Here is a 14,569-nt window from a genome sequence, read left to right on the forward strand (position 1 = left end):
AGGCCTAGACTGCAAAAAGACGCCCTTACCGATACAGGTTGGCGGTCTTCCAGATCAGGTCGATCCCATGTGGACGATACTCGTCTTGGCCAAAGGATCTGGGGTAGGCAGCCTTTTGACTCGCGCTTGTGCAAGCCTCAGCACTGGGCTGAAGTTAGATGTCCAAAACGGCGTGACAAGCTCTGAGCCATGAGAAAACAAGAAGTTGGCGCTCTACATTGAAACAAGACTGGTAGCAAGACCTCCGAGAGAGACGGGTGCTCTGGAGATAACCCGCCCGTTACAAACAGCTGGTCCCTGAATCCGTGCTCCACGATAAGCTGTTGTCGATCCACCGAGCGAGCATCGGTTGCGATGAGCATCACTGGGTCCTGGATACAGTATGAAGAAAACAAAATAGATCGACAAGACAACGCGCTTCGTGTCCAATGGTCGTGTCAGTAACACCACTGATCAATGACTTCACCATGAGTGATGCCGCTGTGACAGTCAACCCAAGCGGGCTAAGATCGACTACCATAGCTCTCGGGATGGACAGACATCGCCACATTCGTCCAATTCCACGCAAAGGAAAAGCATGCATTAAGCCTGGCCAATACGGAACTGCCAGCTCAGGTCCCGGTTGGCGGATCATCAAGAAAAACGCAAGGCTCAGTCGGTCATGGTCACTCAGGGCAAGCGGAACACGTCAAAGGTGAACCCGACAATGCGGTGACGGAGCATGGGTCCATAACTGCTGTACAGCCGAGCTTTGAGTCTCAACCTCAGGATCACAGGCCCCTTTCCAACGCCGGAACCGCTGTTGAGAATTTGCTTTTTGATAACTGACGATTTTTCTCAGACGATGCCGATCACCAAAAGCTAATAACTCATGCACCGTTCCTAGATTCTCGGACCTTCTGAGTTCACTTTACTGCTGATAGTGCACACGCTAGAGAAGACCAACGGGCTCGGGGCACTGGTGGAGCAGCACAGGGCGTCCCATCGGGAAGAACCCTTTGGCGCCTGCACTCCACAAATGTCAATTGATGAAAAACGTTAGGTCAGTTGGTCTCAAGGCTGGCTAGGCCTTTGAGAAACGAAAGAGGTGGCAGGAAAAGCGAAAGTGAGGCATTGGGACCAGAATAGACGAGGGCTGGAAATACGAATAATGGTGCAGGCATTACTCTTGTGGCGCAGGCTTGATCACGATCTTCAGCCAATTGATTTGATCAACAGACAGGGCAGAGTCAGCACTGCAGAGAAGAGATGGTAGCAAAGGTTTCATGGCTGATGACGGTGATGATGTGAGCCGAGCTATTCAAACAGGTACAGGCACACTCTTCCAACTCAATGGTAGGTTGTTGGAAAAGAAACGGCATAATGACGACAATGTTGGAGCTAAATCGATGGGATCGAGGCACAGTTTTCAGATACGGCACGGCACGTCACGTTCAGGCACATTTCGATCTCACAGCATGTTGAAAGCTCAGTACTGGTCATAAGCCAGACCCAAAAGGAAGTCTTCGTTTCAGAAAAATGCATTGCTCCAGCCTCCATCTGTGCGTGCCGCGCTTGGGCGTTGAGGACCATCATGGAGGCCATATCCCGCGGCAGGTCGTTCACAGGGTCTTCTCTGAAATAGAAATCATGATCCCTTCAACCTCAGCCACCATCGGAGGTCCCTTCAAATGGTCGGGCTGGGAACTGAGTGAACGGGCCCGTCAGAGATCTTAGGCACCGGCTTACTCGCATCATCTATCATCTGTGCATTCGGTCGCTCAAGTGACAAACGTGTCGCGCAGGGAACTCCTGGGCATACATAGCCTTGGGTCGTGACAGCGCATAGCCGGTTACGAAGCGACGCGCCAGCTAGAGCTTTGATTGATTGAATGATGGACTGGGTTGAGAATGCAGGGACAATCGCATCAGAGTTCACCCCGCCTGCTCTCCTCGAGACAATTAAGGCCTAATCTTGATAACTACCGTTATCTATGTACTTGGCCATTATGACCGGCTGCATGATTCGAGGCTGGTGTACAATCGTCCGTCAACGGCTTTGAAGACTTGCCGCGTTTCAAGCCGCGGCATTGATAACGAGACCAACACCGAGGGAGGCATCCAATCTACCGTTCACTGCGTGAGATAATCAAAAAGCAACGAGAAGGGAAATAGAAGGGGAACATCAATGGGGACGACAATCATTCACGACCGCTGCACTGCGCTGCGAGATGGATCGACGCCTAGGTCGTCCAGTCTGTTGGGCCAGGATAACCTTTCCTTCGAGAAGGTCTGCTAGACAATTCCACAACACCGGTGAACCCGGAAATGCTACCGTACGGTACCATCGTGACAAGCTCGCCTATAAATTTGTTGCAGGCAATCTCCGTTCCCCGGGCGTGTGTCCTTTGCATTGGGTCGATCATGCAGCATCGTGACAGACAGACGAGTCCAGGATCGGGAAATGTGCCCCGAGTAGGAATTAGCAATGCACGGTGCAATCGTGGATATGGACACAGAAGAAGATTGACTTTCACGAGTGCGAGTCTTGGTGTAGCCCAGGGGTTTCAGACAATGGGGATGGATGGAGTGAAGTGGTACCTGGACGTTTGGTACCTGCAGCAGCTTTCTGGAAAGTACCGAATGGAAGGGCCACTCACCCACAATTAGGCATGAAAAAGAACCCGTGCGGACTACACTGTACCTGGCAGGCGGATGTTTGGTAATTAACGGCCAGTGTGAAATTGGCCGGGCCCTGTCGAGTTACGGTCCGGCGGCTGGCCCCTGGCAGACGGCCCCACACCCCGGACGTTGGCTCGAGGACCGGTGGGATGGGATGGATCAGCATGAGACTGAGAAAAGAAGCACCCAATCTTGGTCGCGAAAGGATCAATCGCATGGATAATGAAATTCTCGAGTCTTCTCAGACCCTTGATCGAACATTTCTCGGCATACTGAACACTCTCTGATCTTATGCCAGCCAGACAATAGATCGGGACTACCCTGATGTAAGTGACATCCTCTGATATGTGATATTTGTATCTAAATGACGTTACAACCACTGAACAAACCTGCTTACACGTTCATCAGGCACAATGACACCATGTGTATCGATCATAATGCACAAACAGAGGCTGGAGTGGTTTCCAGGAACCACTTTAGGGCTCACAAGTTGAGATGATCGACCGTGAAAGGCTTAAAGATGGGACAGAACAGAACCTTCAGCTCTAACGGCTAAAAACCCGGGTGGCGTCTTATGCCCAGTTATGCCCAGAATGGCGCTGCATAATTCGCACTACCAACGGACTTGTACACGTGTGTGACAAGGGCCTGGACGTTTCGGAAAAAGCTGTTCCTTGTTTCCATCACATCAACCTCTTGACGCTGCATTGCTTACCCTCTTGTCACAGCTTCAGCAAAGCCCTTTGTCATTCCCAAGCGTGTTAAGTGATTCCCCAGCGTGTTTCGTCACTTCAACGGTCACAATGCCCCTCGTCGATATTCCCCTCTCCTATCCCCTCCCCCTTTTCTTTTTGCCCTCCAGGCCCCTGTGAGCATTAATCCCAGGGCACGTCCCAGCGGAAGGAAAAGCACCCAAGGCTAGGCTGGCTGTTTGATTAATGCCCCCCCGGCTGTTGGACGACGGCCTCCCGCACGTACCAATTAACCCACGAGGGCCCTGAGGTAGGAGCCTAAGGTTTGGGGATGAACGAGGGGCAAAGTCCAGAGGCCATTTCATGCGACCCCGAGACAGCGCCAGGACGTGAGAGGGCCTTCTGTAGGCTCTTACGGATGGAATTTGACAAGAGCGCCACTTAAGTAGTTGGAGATTAGGTATGAACCTGGATGCTCGATACGAGTTGGAGGCTCTTGCAGGAAAGACCTGCTTGACTGCGCCATTCATCTGAACTATTGATAGATAAGTTGCGGTTGTGCAACGGCCAATCTTCGATATGCAACCCAGGGTGCTGTGGCGCGAGGCCACGAGAATCGGCCGAGGCTGAGGCGGCAGAGCAAGCGCGTGTAGCGAGTAAGAAAACGCGTCTGCTCCAAAACCCACGCGTCTGGCGTTCTAACCGTGTGCCAATTTCACCATTTTGCTTGGCTCACTGAAAGCCAAATTACAGCCTGTGGGGAAACACAGCATTGTGATACCAATAAATTGTTCACCCGCGCCGTTAATCTTTGTTCGGGTTCGAGGCATGAGAGCGGTGGTTCTGGGTGACAAGACAGGCTGGATTGCTCATCTCCCAGGGCCTATCAATCGTGATCTACTGCCGCGGTTGGTAACGTCTTTGGGCCCTTGGGGTTACTGTCACAAATTGCGACAATTTGCAGCTCGGAGAGCCATGCCCCAAAAAAGAAATAAAACACGGGAAAACATTGAACGGTCCCGCCGCGCCACGAGATTGAGATTGGGCTTGGACACTAGGATGCTCATCGCTTTGTTCCCCGTGATTGTAAGTGAACTGACTATGATTATGATAGCACCTCAGGCACAAAAAGTTCCCAGTCAAGGTCGGCAAATAAATGGTCGATGTCTGCAACGCCGTCATCACCGGTGCAAAATCCAATCCTAGAAAGCTTCTAGGGGGGGCCAGGGGAGCTTCCCCCGGTGGCCCTAGGTCGTTTCTTGTGGTTTCGTTCGTCCCCAATTGTTCGGTCATCCATTTTCTTCAGTGCTAGCGAGGTTACGAGAGTCGTTTCCATTTATCTGGGACCGCGGTAGACTGACCCTTATTTCCAAGACCAAGAGCCGACTGGACTGGGACTGACTGGGCTCAAGATGAAAGGACTAAACCGCCCGTGATCTCTGTAGTGTCATATCATTCGCCGTCTGCCACTTTTCACGTCGGGCATTCTGGCCCATACCAGTGGGCAGCCAGAGTTGAGAGGGCCACACGACACCATGAAAAAGACACCCTAAGGTTCGTTTGGTGTGCTCTTCTGACTCTTCTGACCCTCCCTAGGAAGTCTTCAAATGATCCATTTCTCAGAACCTTGCACACCCATTGGATCTTGTGCGGTTGCTCTTGGATCCTAGTTTCATTCTTCGCTTGTCTACGACAGTTTAACATCTTATCCTGAGATTGGGAATTTCGCGTGTCGCTGTCTCCGATCTGATAATCTCTCTGATGGGTTTCTTCCTCCCTTTGCCCATCTTTTTGCAGAATACCAAGGTTGAACAGCGTGCTTATGCTTATTTCTGCATGGGATGGCTGTGAATCAGTGCTGTACTCTGACTTGCAGCTTGAGATCAGCGCGAAATGAGGTACCAGTACCACCAGGGCGCCGTGACTCGAACTAAGTTCATAAGGCTTCGTTAGCAGGTCACTCTCCAGAGCTTCTGAAGGACTCCCGCGTGCTCCCCGCCAGCCCAGTCTGCTCCCGCTGCCATGGGCCTTTTCTCCTCTCAGTGCGGGCTCTCACAGTGCTCGCCGTCAGGTCTCTTTCAGGGCTGCCTGGGGTGCGTAAGTGCCCTGACCGGAGCACGGGTACGTACCCGGATCTTGGCGAATAAAGCCTGAACTGAAAGTGTCGCTGTTGAGCTGGGTTTTCCATTTCTTCGACAGGGGCGCATTTTAGAGTGGAGAACAGAGAGTCGTGATGGCGTACAGTGACATGTGCTGGCCCAAAATCTACAGTTGGCCAGTGACATGGATACCTTTTTTCCCAGCCACCTTTCTACAGCGCGCAAGGTTCCGGCAAGGTCCCGCCGGCAGCTCGCAAGTACTTGGACTTGACCTCCTTTCCCGTTGGTGAACCCTGGACAGAGCAAAGTCTCCATTGCTTCTTTTTCCACGCTTCGCTGCACTCCACTCACTTTGGCTGTTGACGGATACCACGACACGCCCACATCTTTTGGTCTCTGTCTCTTCTCACGCCCCCTTCGTGTCTCACCTGTCGACGCCTCTGGTACTGACTCTGGCTTTGGTCTTTTTTGGGCTTTTCTGGGGGGAACTTGCTTGCTTCAGTATAGGTTGGTTGTTCGCTCTATCTTGTCTCCCTGGACTTTAACCACGTCAGGGCTCACCCCATGTTCAGCTCACCTGCAGTTCTCTCTCTCTTTTCTTCTTCTTCCCCTCTTCTGACACATTCAATAATGGCAATGACAATAAACAACATCTATTGACATCGCGCAACAATCGCTGAATCAATAACCCCCCAGGTCATTATTCAAGCATCCTTCGCATTAATCACACTAAGAGGTAGAGCGGGAAACTCTTCGCTGGGGCCTCTCTTTTGGGGAGCAGAGCAACTGGGTTACCTTACCTTAACGTATTCGCTAGTGGCCTGAGGATCCTGCCCCGATCGGCAGGTTCAGTTCAGTTCAGTTCAATTCAAGCCACTCCCCCCCTGGCCCGTGGCCCTTGGCCCTTGTCAAGAGCTTTCTTTCGCTCTCCTTTTCGTTAATATCGACCCTATCCACTTCTGCAATCACCCTCACTTCAAGTCACTCCTTTTGCTCTTCTGGAACCCGGACCCTCTGGCGAGATCTCATCTCTTTTGATTGACGTTTATTCTCATCCATCGTCGTCTCGATTAATTCTAAACACTCACATCCCGTCCCCTCTTTCTCGACCTCCCATTGTTCAGTTCCATTCACTCATCTATCATCAACTTCGTTACCTTTACTGCCGCCACATCCCCTCAATTCGATTAACAGTGCTACTACTACCACGAGTAATTGCTTCAGGGACCACCAACATTGCTATATACAATTGCACACACTCGCTGCCACACCCACCCACCGTCAGGTCCCACGCTCGTTCGCCGCCGTTTTCCAAAATCAACTTGTCCGATCTGAATGCTCCGATAAAACGATTTCTAGCTCTTTGAGAGAGCTTCTTGTTTTTGGATCCGATTAGGTATATTCACTTGGCTGCCGTCCAATTCGGGGACCCTCCGAATAACATTCGTACCCCAGGACCCCAACTCATTCGCGTGTCACACTGCATCCGAAATAGAGTCCCCTCGATCACAACCGACATGATGACTGTTCAAAATGACTTGACCTATCGGGGTGTTTCTGGTCAACAGCTTGCCCTCGAGGATCGATTTGAAGTATTGAAGGAGATTGGCGATGGAAGCTTTGGCAGTGTCGTTCTGGGTAGAGTTCGGACGGCTGGTGCCAACGTTGCTCGCCGAGGTACAGTGGTAAGTCAATACGATGTGCACCCTCTTGTGACAGCTCCCGTAACCATTTCTACAGGTCGCTATCAAGACAATGAAGAAGAGCTTCGAGTCGCTAGCACCATGTTTGGAACTCCGCGAGGTCGTCTTCCTTCGCACTCTCCCTCAACATCCTCACCTTGTTCCCGCTCTCGACATCTTCTTGGACCCCTACACCAAGAAGCTCCATATCGCCATGGAGTACATGGAGGGCAACCTCTACCAACTGATGAAGGCTCGCGACCACAAGTGTCTCGATAATGCCAGCGTCAAGAGCATTCTTTTCCAGATCATGCAAGGTCTCGAACACATTCACTCTCACCACTTTTTCCACCGCGACATCAAGCCCGAAAACATCCTAGTCACTACTTCTGGTCACAATGAATCTGGCAACACCTTCCGCCGATACTCAGCTCTCGTTACTCCTCCTTCAACACCACCCACATACACCGTCAAGATAGCCGATTTCGGTCTCGCCCGAGAGACACACTCAAAGCTCCCCTACACTACTTACGTATCAACAAGATGGTACCGTGCTCCCGAAGTTCTTTTACGAGCTGGAGAATACTCCGCTCCCGTCGATATCTGGGCTGTTGGTGCTATGGCTGTTGAGATTGCTACATTGAAGCCCTTGTTTCCCGGTGGAAATGAGGTTGATCAAGTTTGGCGAGTTTGTGAGATTATGGGCAGCCCTGGTAACTGGTATAACAAGTCCGGTAACCGCGTCGGTGGAGGAGATTGGCGTGAGGGAACCAGACTCGCTGGCAAGCTTGGTTTCTCATTCCCCAAGATGGCTCCCCATGCTATGGACACCATTCTGCAAACACCCCAATGGCCGACCTCCCTCAGCCAGTTCGTCACTTGGTGCTTAATGTGGGACCCCAAGAACCGCCCAACATCATCACAGGCTCTTGCTCACGAGTACTTTGCCGATGCCGTTGATCCTATGCGACCCAAGTCTTCTGCTTCTCGAATTCTTGGACGCAAACAGTCTGACCTCAGCCGAAGCAGCAAGGAGGCTGCTACTACTACACCCACATCTGTGAAGCAATCTTGGTTCCGCAAGTCTCTCATCGGACGTTCTGAGAGCACTGACCTGGCTACCATGCAGGCCCAGACAAAGGATTCCACTGCCCCCAGACCCGCACCTGTACATGCTTCATCGGCTGTTGAGGCATCCACTGCAAAGGTTCGCCCAGCTGCCGGAAAGAGGACCACTTGGACAAATGGCCCATCAAACGTAGCGCCCATGCCTATTCTTCCCACTGCGCGACCGATCTCGCCGATCCCTGATGCTGTAAATGCCCGCGCCAACAACACATACGACGACTCTTACGCTAATGGACATGGCCAGGGGAAGACCAAGAAACTTGGCCGACAGCTCTCTGTCGCTTCAAGCACAAACAACTACACAGAAATGCATCGGCAACAGGCCGAAAGGGCACTCAATGGGAATTCTGGCCTCGCCTCCCCTCCGAGTGGACAGAAGGAGAGCTTCTTTTCACATCTCAGAAAGCGTGCGCGGCGGTTCTCGGGACGACATCAGACCCCCGTCTCACCCGCCTATGACGACGACCTGGAGGCCCAGGTTGGATGTGGCCCTTGGGCTAGCAACCGGTCGTCCATGGTTATTGACCAATCGCAACAACAGGCTCCCATTCCTAAATCCGAGGTCTACGAATCCCTGGACAAGGCCCTCCGAGATGTTCAGAACAACCTCGATTCGCGACCTCCCGTTCCGCCCAGTCACCAGATCTCGCCTACCAGCACCCTCAAGCGACATCACTCGCTTCCTCAACACCAAGCCCGGTCAGTAGACAACCTGATCGGTGCTGCTCGAGGTGGGCCCATCTCTAGCCGAACAAGGAGGGCCCAAGCGACACATGGCGTACATCAATATGAGGCTCCTGATGAGGAAGACGAGCTTCTAGACGAGGCTTTGACTTCTACTCAACGGGCCGTCAAGCGCATGGAGCAGAACCAAAATAAGCCTCTTCGACAGTCGGCTAGCAACATTGGGTTGATGAACCCATACCCTACGCCGTCACCCTCAGCCAACGGTAATCAAGTCCTGTTTGCCGATGGTCACGAGGCTGTTACCCCCAGGCCACTAGATCTTAACAAGAAGACTGATAACCAGTATAAGTGGCCCACGCCACCATATGAGGAAAGCGAGTGGGCAGCATCAGCAGCCGCTAGTATCTGGGCTGCTGGCAGTCGCTTCTAAGTGTTTCGTCTTGACATACTGTTACGATTACGTCCAGTGGCGCCGAAAAAGTTATTGATATCGACTCGCATGGTCATGGTGTTCGGGTGTTTGGGTTGAGATATGCAACCCTTTTCTGATCTTTTTATCATTGTTGTAACGTGGGCGGTCCGTTTGATTTTTGGGCATAACTGGCTTGACTATACATACTTTATTCCTCCCTTCGATTCAGCACTCAACATTTTCACCAAATACCCGGCCGCAGTTTTATGCCGCCTTCTGCACATTATTATTACTATTACCTCTTCGCCATCTCTCACTTTTTGAACCGTTTGCTCTTCTTCGTTTTTATACCTTGAGTATCAAATACCCCCTATAGACCACAGGCGAGCGCAGCCGCAGCAATCTGCTTGAAGCAATACCATACACATACCACTCAATCAATTTCTTTCCTTTGTCTCACTACTATATAAGAAAGGTGGAAAGGAGTCTGAGGTGCTTGGGCTGAATATGACCGGCCATTTTCTTTGTCATATCCTTGGGTTATCTTTGCTTGAATGGACAAAAAAGGGTCAAACAGGACGCCTCCCCAGGAGATGGACAGAGTGACGGCCAGAGCCATCGTTTGCTTATTGAAGCATGTAAAAAAAGTCAGCGAGCATTTTATTATTCCCCCACCTTCTCAGTCAATGCATTGGGAGACTGTCAAATCAATAGATGGAGTTTTTCGCCGGCCAGGATGCCAGACAAAGCAGTTTGCAATTTTATGATCAAAGTATATAATTTTACACGCCCCGGCAACAGGAGAAGGGATGCCTTGGTATGAGGAGGGGACCATGGGGTTAATCAACAAAATATCAAAACAATTACTGTTTCATGCGCTCTATGCGATTTCTGCTTTGACTGCCCAATGGCCTATGTGAACTAAGCATCGTGGGCTTCATCGAGAATGTTGGCGGTCTCATTAAATCGATAAGAAGGTTTCTGCCTCCCTTTAGTAGTGGGGGACCAAGTCAGAATAATGAGGCAACATTTGTAGAAAGCGGGGAGGCAGCCAAATTAGAGATTGAAAGACAGGAGATGAGGTGGCTTGAGTAGTGACATGCATGGTATTATTTGCACAATATTAAGCTGGGATGAGGAATAAGCAAATCTCTTAGGCTTTATAATATTACTATAGTTCACACGAGTGACCGTCAGGGTGTCATTGTTGCGAGACACAATGTGATCAATGGCATTGAGTTTGGTGAGATGAATCTGAAAGACATCTTTGTGAAACGATTGAACAATGTAACTCGAGTGAGAGTTGAGTTGAATTGAACTGAGTTGGTGAGAAGATATGGATGAAGTGATCATGGTCACGTGGCCGGCTAGACGAATATCACGACGCTTACCTTAGGCAGCACTCACCTGTCCTGGTAAGCCAAGCCAAGAACTGACGACGAGCAGTGACTATTACGAAACGGAGACGATCTCTGTATCTCTTTAAAACGTGTCAAACGCTCTTTTTGTCCTCGGGGGTCGTTGACGACTTTTATCAAGTGTTTGTTCCTGAACCGTAACGCTAGACGTTTCACACGAAGCGACCATCGAATCAACTGATTCATGTTGGACGGACTTTGAGAAAGCCGAGAACTTTGCGACGATCTTGCCCGTGGATAATCTAAACATCTCACGAATTTTGGATCATCTCATTTTCTTGAATATCGCTTCTTTCTGATCACTCACCATCATCCCAACCAAAGAAAGGCTGGACTGGATCATTTTACGCGGGGGAGGGGTAAATTCGGTGTTGGCTAAAGGATTCATGGACTAATGGATGAGCATTTAACTGAGAATCTCGGACCTCTATCAGTATCACTACCAATCAGCCCATCATGAGTCTCAATCTGCCAATGCGACCTAGCACAAGCAGTCAGCGGAACCGGGACAGTCGTAATAATTACTTCAACAGTTATACCCCGCCAAGCTCCACGGAGGCTATCAATGGGCCTGTTAGAGAATTGGTTAGGGAGCAGACGCCTCTGAATGATCGCTTGATTGTGGGTGTTGATTTTGGAACTACGTTTTCAGGGTGAGTACCTCAAGCTTAGAGAAAACATGAAGCTAATGTTCGTAGTGTTGCTGCCGTATACACTTCTACCCCTGATGATATAGAAATCATCAAGACTTGGCCTGGCGGCAATGGTATCACATCGGACAAAGTCCCAACGGAGATTGCCTATGACTTTCCTCCCAATGCACCACAAGGCACTGAACCAACAGTAAAATGGGGTTTCCAGTTCAAGCCTGAGGAGTCACGTCTACGCTGTATCAAGCTCTTCCTAGACCGTTCTCAAAAACTTCCCTTCTACGTCAGCCCCCTCGACACAGCCGCACAGCTCAAGCGTTTCAACAAGAATGTCGTCGATGCAGTAAGCGACTACTTAACTCAGATTTACAAGCACACGATGGACACCCTCACCCGTAGGTACGGCGAGTCGTTCATGGCGTCGACAAAAGTTGAGTTTGTACTCACTTGTCCGGCCGTTTGGAGTGATGCTGCAAAGAACACTACACTGCAGGCTGCTGAGAGAGCGGGTATGGGGTTGAGGTCTGAGATTCAGATGATCAGTGAGCCTGAGGCTGCGGCTGTGTATACGCTTAAGGCGATTCAGCCGAATCATTTGAATGTGGGTGATAATTTTATTGTTTGTGATGCTGGAGGTGGTACTGTTGAGTAAGTTTAGCAACCCCTTCATCTAGCATGGTACTGACAATGCGCAGTTTGATCGCATATAAAATTATCTCACTCAAGCCGCTCCGTGTAGAGGAGTCTGCGGTTGGAACAGGAGGGTTGTGTGGAAGTGCTTTCTTGAACTATCGATTTGAAGAACATGTTAGAGGCCGTCTTGGCCAGACTCGTTTTGATGAGATGAAAGCTAAGAAGGGCAAGACATGGCAAATGGGTCTTCGATACTTTGAGGAGTTCGTGAAGAGGAACTTCAATGAGGATGAGCACCAGGAAGTCAATGTTCCGTACGTACATCTCGCCGTCTCTATCTTGACCTTGCTGACATTTCTAGCTTCCCTGGCCTTCCTGACGATGAAGAGGCTGGGCTGGACTCGGGCTTCCTCGTCATGACAGCAGAACAAGTCAAGGACATATTCGAGCCCGTGGTCAAAGAGGTCTGCGACCTTGTCCAGGGCCAAGTCACAGGCCTTCGCTCAAAGGGAGGCATTGTCTCGGGCATCGTGCTGGTTGGAGGTTTCGGTCAGAGCGATTATCTATATCGTCGACTCAAGAACCACTTTACCAGCGCTGCTCCGCCGCCGTATAGCGAAAGGCCTACACACGCCAATGCCAATTCTACACAGGAGACAGGCTCCATTGAAGTGATGCAGCCTGTGTATGCTTGGACGGCGGTTGTGCGAGGTGCTGTCCTGAGGGGGCTGGAGGGCAACATGGTCATTTCTCGTAAGTCGAGAATGCACTATGGTACATCGTATGCTACTGTGTATGATGAGGATAAGCATTCGGTCAGTGAGCGATACTGGTCTCCCTTATGGGAGCGCTGGATGGTCTCTGACCGGATGCAATGGCATATTGCAAAGGTACGTCTCCTCCTTTCATGGACTCATTCCCATCTTCTAACACATCTCAGGGCGAGGCTCTATCACCGCTTGCGCCCATCGCATTCCACTACACACGTAACTTCCGCCCCGGTCAATCTCTCATCGTCACCGACGATCTCATAGCATGTGACGCGGACGAACCACCCGCAGCTTACACTCGCGACCTGATCCACGTGTGTACCCTTACAACAGACCTCAACGCCGTTCCAAGGAGTTTGTTCACGAGATTGACGACGACGAGGGGCGTTGAGTTTGATAATTTGGATTTCACACTGGAGATGAGGGTTGAGAGTGCGGGCTTGGGATTTGAGTTGAAGGTCGATGGGGTGAGGTATGGAAGGGTTGAGGCTGAATTTCACTAGGGCTTTGATTTAACGGAGTTATACGTGAGATATGGGTTAGAAAATGTGCATATATATCTATTGACTGAGTTGATCTTGGTTCTCATCTGTGTTCCTATTTGATGAAGTGGCAAGTGGTGACATCGTAGGTTTGGCCCAAGTGGTTGGCTTCTTAGCTTCTCGCTCACCTTTCATTGTCTTAAGTCATTGAATCTTGTATCGACTCTACCCCGGGTTTGTTCTCGAGTTTAGCATTGTTTGAGAGCTAGCCTACTCCTTTGTTCGCCTCGAGACCCGACTTACATGAGGCTTGACTTACAACAGGCGACCGCGAACACGCACGAACACAACATGCTCAGCCATTACTTTCTCACTTCCAATCTCCAGAACAGATACCATGGCTTGACAGCCTAGCAACAACTGCGCAATACGAAATCTCATGCCACACATATAAAACCACTGCCCATCACCTTTACCTTGGAATCACAGATTAAACAATACAGTCCCAAATATGTTTCAAAATTACAACTAATATTTTAATACGCACAAGGCAAGTAAACACTCAAGATGAGCTCCTATCTAAGTTTCCAATGGCCCAACCCCCAGGGCGTCTGCTGCTACCGCTCCTTCGACAACCCCAACGACCACTCCATCATCGCCATTAAAGTCCCCTGGCTTCAATGGCCCAACGACCCGCTCGAGGATGTCCATTCACCCTGGTGGGTAATCCGTGAGAAATCATTCGCAGTTGTAAGACTCTGGAAGAAGATTCTACACGAGAAGCTCGAGAGTGAGACGCACCATAAACATATGAAGATCACTAGCATTGTTCTTATGAATGAACAACTTAGACTGACTATTGATGATTTAGGAGAGGGAGATGATCATCTGAAGTTGTTCTATGGGTTTGCCGCTGATGAGATTGCCAAGATGAATGAGGTCAAGGGGCTGGATCTTGGGAAGGATGTTGTTAAGTGGGTTGGGAGTGGGAGAGATGCTGTTCCTGTGTTCAGGAGGATTAGGAAGAGAAACACAGCTCTTGTCTAGGAGGGTAATTTCTGGGTATCATACCTGTAGCCGTAAGGGTATTTATGGTTCAGTCGTTTCAATCAATACATAATGCCAACTTCATTCGAGACTTTTCATCGTGAGGATCTGAAGATAACTGGTTCCGCCATGACTTATAATACATGATTATTTCATGAATACCTGCGGTCTATTATGGTGTAATCATGCCAAGAAAAGTATGAGAACT

General features: G+C 50.2%; 5 protein-coding genes across 8 annotated transcripts; 4 read left to right on the forward strand and 1 right to left on the reverse strand.

The window, feature by feature from the left end:
* Positions 1 to 638: 638 nt before the first annotated feature.
* FOIG_04506 (uncharacterized protein) lies at positions 639 to 4,356 on the forward strand. Its single transcript, XM_031202762.1, has 2 exons — positions 639 to 2,987; positions 3,070 to 4,356. The coding sequence occupies exon 1, from the start codon at positions 2,308 to 2,310 to the stop codon at positions 2,647 to 2,649; it is 342 nt and encodes a 113-aa protein (XP_031068209.1). The 5' UTR covers positions 639 to 2,307; the 3' UTR covers positions 2,650 to 2,987; positions 3,070 to 4,356.
* On the reverse strand, positions 2,997 to 5,017 carry FOIG_04507 (uncharacterized protein). Its single transcript, XM_031202763.1, has one exon. It carries the CDS (start codon positions 4,644 to 4,646, stop codon positions 4,251 to 4,253), a length of 396 nt encoding a protein of 131 aa, XP_031068210.1. The 5' UTR covers positions 4,647 to 5,017; the 3' UTR covers positions 2,997 to 4,250.
* Positions 4,559 to 10,607, forward strand: FOIG_04508 (CMGC/RCK/MAK protein kinase). Of its 4 annotated transcripts, XM_031202767.1 has the most exons (5): positions 4,559 to 4,907; positions 4,950 to 6,848; positions 6,908 to 7,137; positions 7,193 to 8,449; positions 8,507 to 10,607. In XM_031202767.1, exons 3-5 carry the CDS (start codon positions 6,970 to 6,972, stop codon positions 9,377 to 9,379), a joined length of 2,298 nt encoding a protein of 765 aa, XP_031068214.1. In that variant the 5' UTR covers positions 4,559 to 4,907; positions 4,950 to 6,848; positions 6,908 to 6,969; the 3' UTR covers positions 9,380 to 10,607. The 4 variants fall into 4 exon arrangements, with proteins under 4 accessions (XP_031068214.1, XP_031068213.1, XP_031068212.1 ...); XM_031202766.1 differs by having other exon boundaries at positions 4,950 to 7,137; XM_031202765.1 differs by having other exon boundaries at positions 7,193 to 10,607.
* Positions 10,608 to 10,752: 145 nt separating this feature from the next.
* On the forward strand, positions 10,753 to 13,426 carry FOIG_04509 (uncharacterized protein). The gene is made up of 5 exons (XM_031202768.1): positions 10,753 to 11,432; positions 11,478 to 12,077; positions 12,125 to 12,376; positions 12,424 to 12,952; positions 13,003 to 13,426. The coding sequence occupies exons 1-5, from the start codon at positions 11,236 to 11,238 to the stop codon at positions 13,333 to 13,335; spliced, it is 1,911 nt and encodes a 636-aa protein (XP_031068215.1). The 5' UTR covers positions 10,753 to 11,235; the 3' UTR covers positions 13,336 to 13,426.
* Positions 13,427 to 13,881: 455 nt separating this feature from the next.
* FOIG_04510 (uncharacterized protein) lies at positions 13,882 to 14,361 on the forward strand (the record flags this gene model as incomplete). Its single annotated transcript, XM_031202769.1, has 1 exon — positions 13,882 to 14,361. The coding sequence occupies one exon, from the start codon at positions 13,882 to 13,884 to the stop codon at positions 14,359 to 14,361; it is 480 nt and encodes a 159-aa protein (XP_031068216.1).
* Between the last annotated feature and the right edge of the window lie 208 nt (positions 14,362 to 14,569).

Source organism: Fusarium odoratissimum, assembly GCF_000260195.1.
Source record: "Fusarium odoratissimum NRRL 54006 unplaced genomic scaffold supercont1.5, whole genome shotgun sequence".
Lineage (NCBI taxonomy): Eukaryota > Fungi > Ascomycota > Sordariomycetes > Hypocreales > Nectriaceae > Fusarium > Fusarium odoratissimum.

Excerpts from the sequence above, each read along its gene's own strand:
- FOIG_04508 (XM_031202764.1), top strand. The coding sequence starts at position 6,970 with ATGATGACTGTTCAAAATGACTTGACCTATCGGGGTGTTTCTGGTCAA. Across the intron at positions 7,138-7,192 it reads TTGCTCGCCGAGGTACAGTG|GTCGCTATCAAGACAATGAA; the intron begins GTAAGTCAATAC and ends CCATTTCTACAG.
- FOIG_04506 (XM_031202762.1), top strand. The coding sequence starts at position 2,308 with ATGCTACCGTACGGTACCATCGTGACAAGCTCGCCTATAAATTTGTTG.
- FOIG_04507 (XM_031202763.1), bottom strand. The coding sequence starts at position 4,646 with ATGACCGAACAATTGGGGACGAACGAAACCACAAGAAACGACCTAGGG.
- FOIG_04509 (XM_031202768.1), top strand. The coding sequence starts at position 11,236 with ATGAGTCTCAATCTGCCAATGCGACCTAGCACAAGCAGTCAGCGGAAC. Across the intron at positions 11,433-11,477 it reads TTTGGAACTACGTTTTCAGG|TGTTGCTGCCGTATACACTT; the intron begins GTGAGTACCTCA and ends TAATGTTCGTAG. Across the intron at positions 12,953-13,002 it reads TGCAATGGCATATTGCAAAG|GGCGAGGCTCTATCACCGCT; the intron begins GTACGTCTCCTC and ends AACACATCTCAG.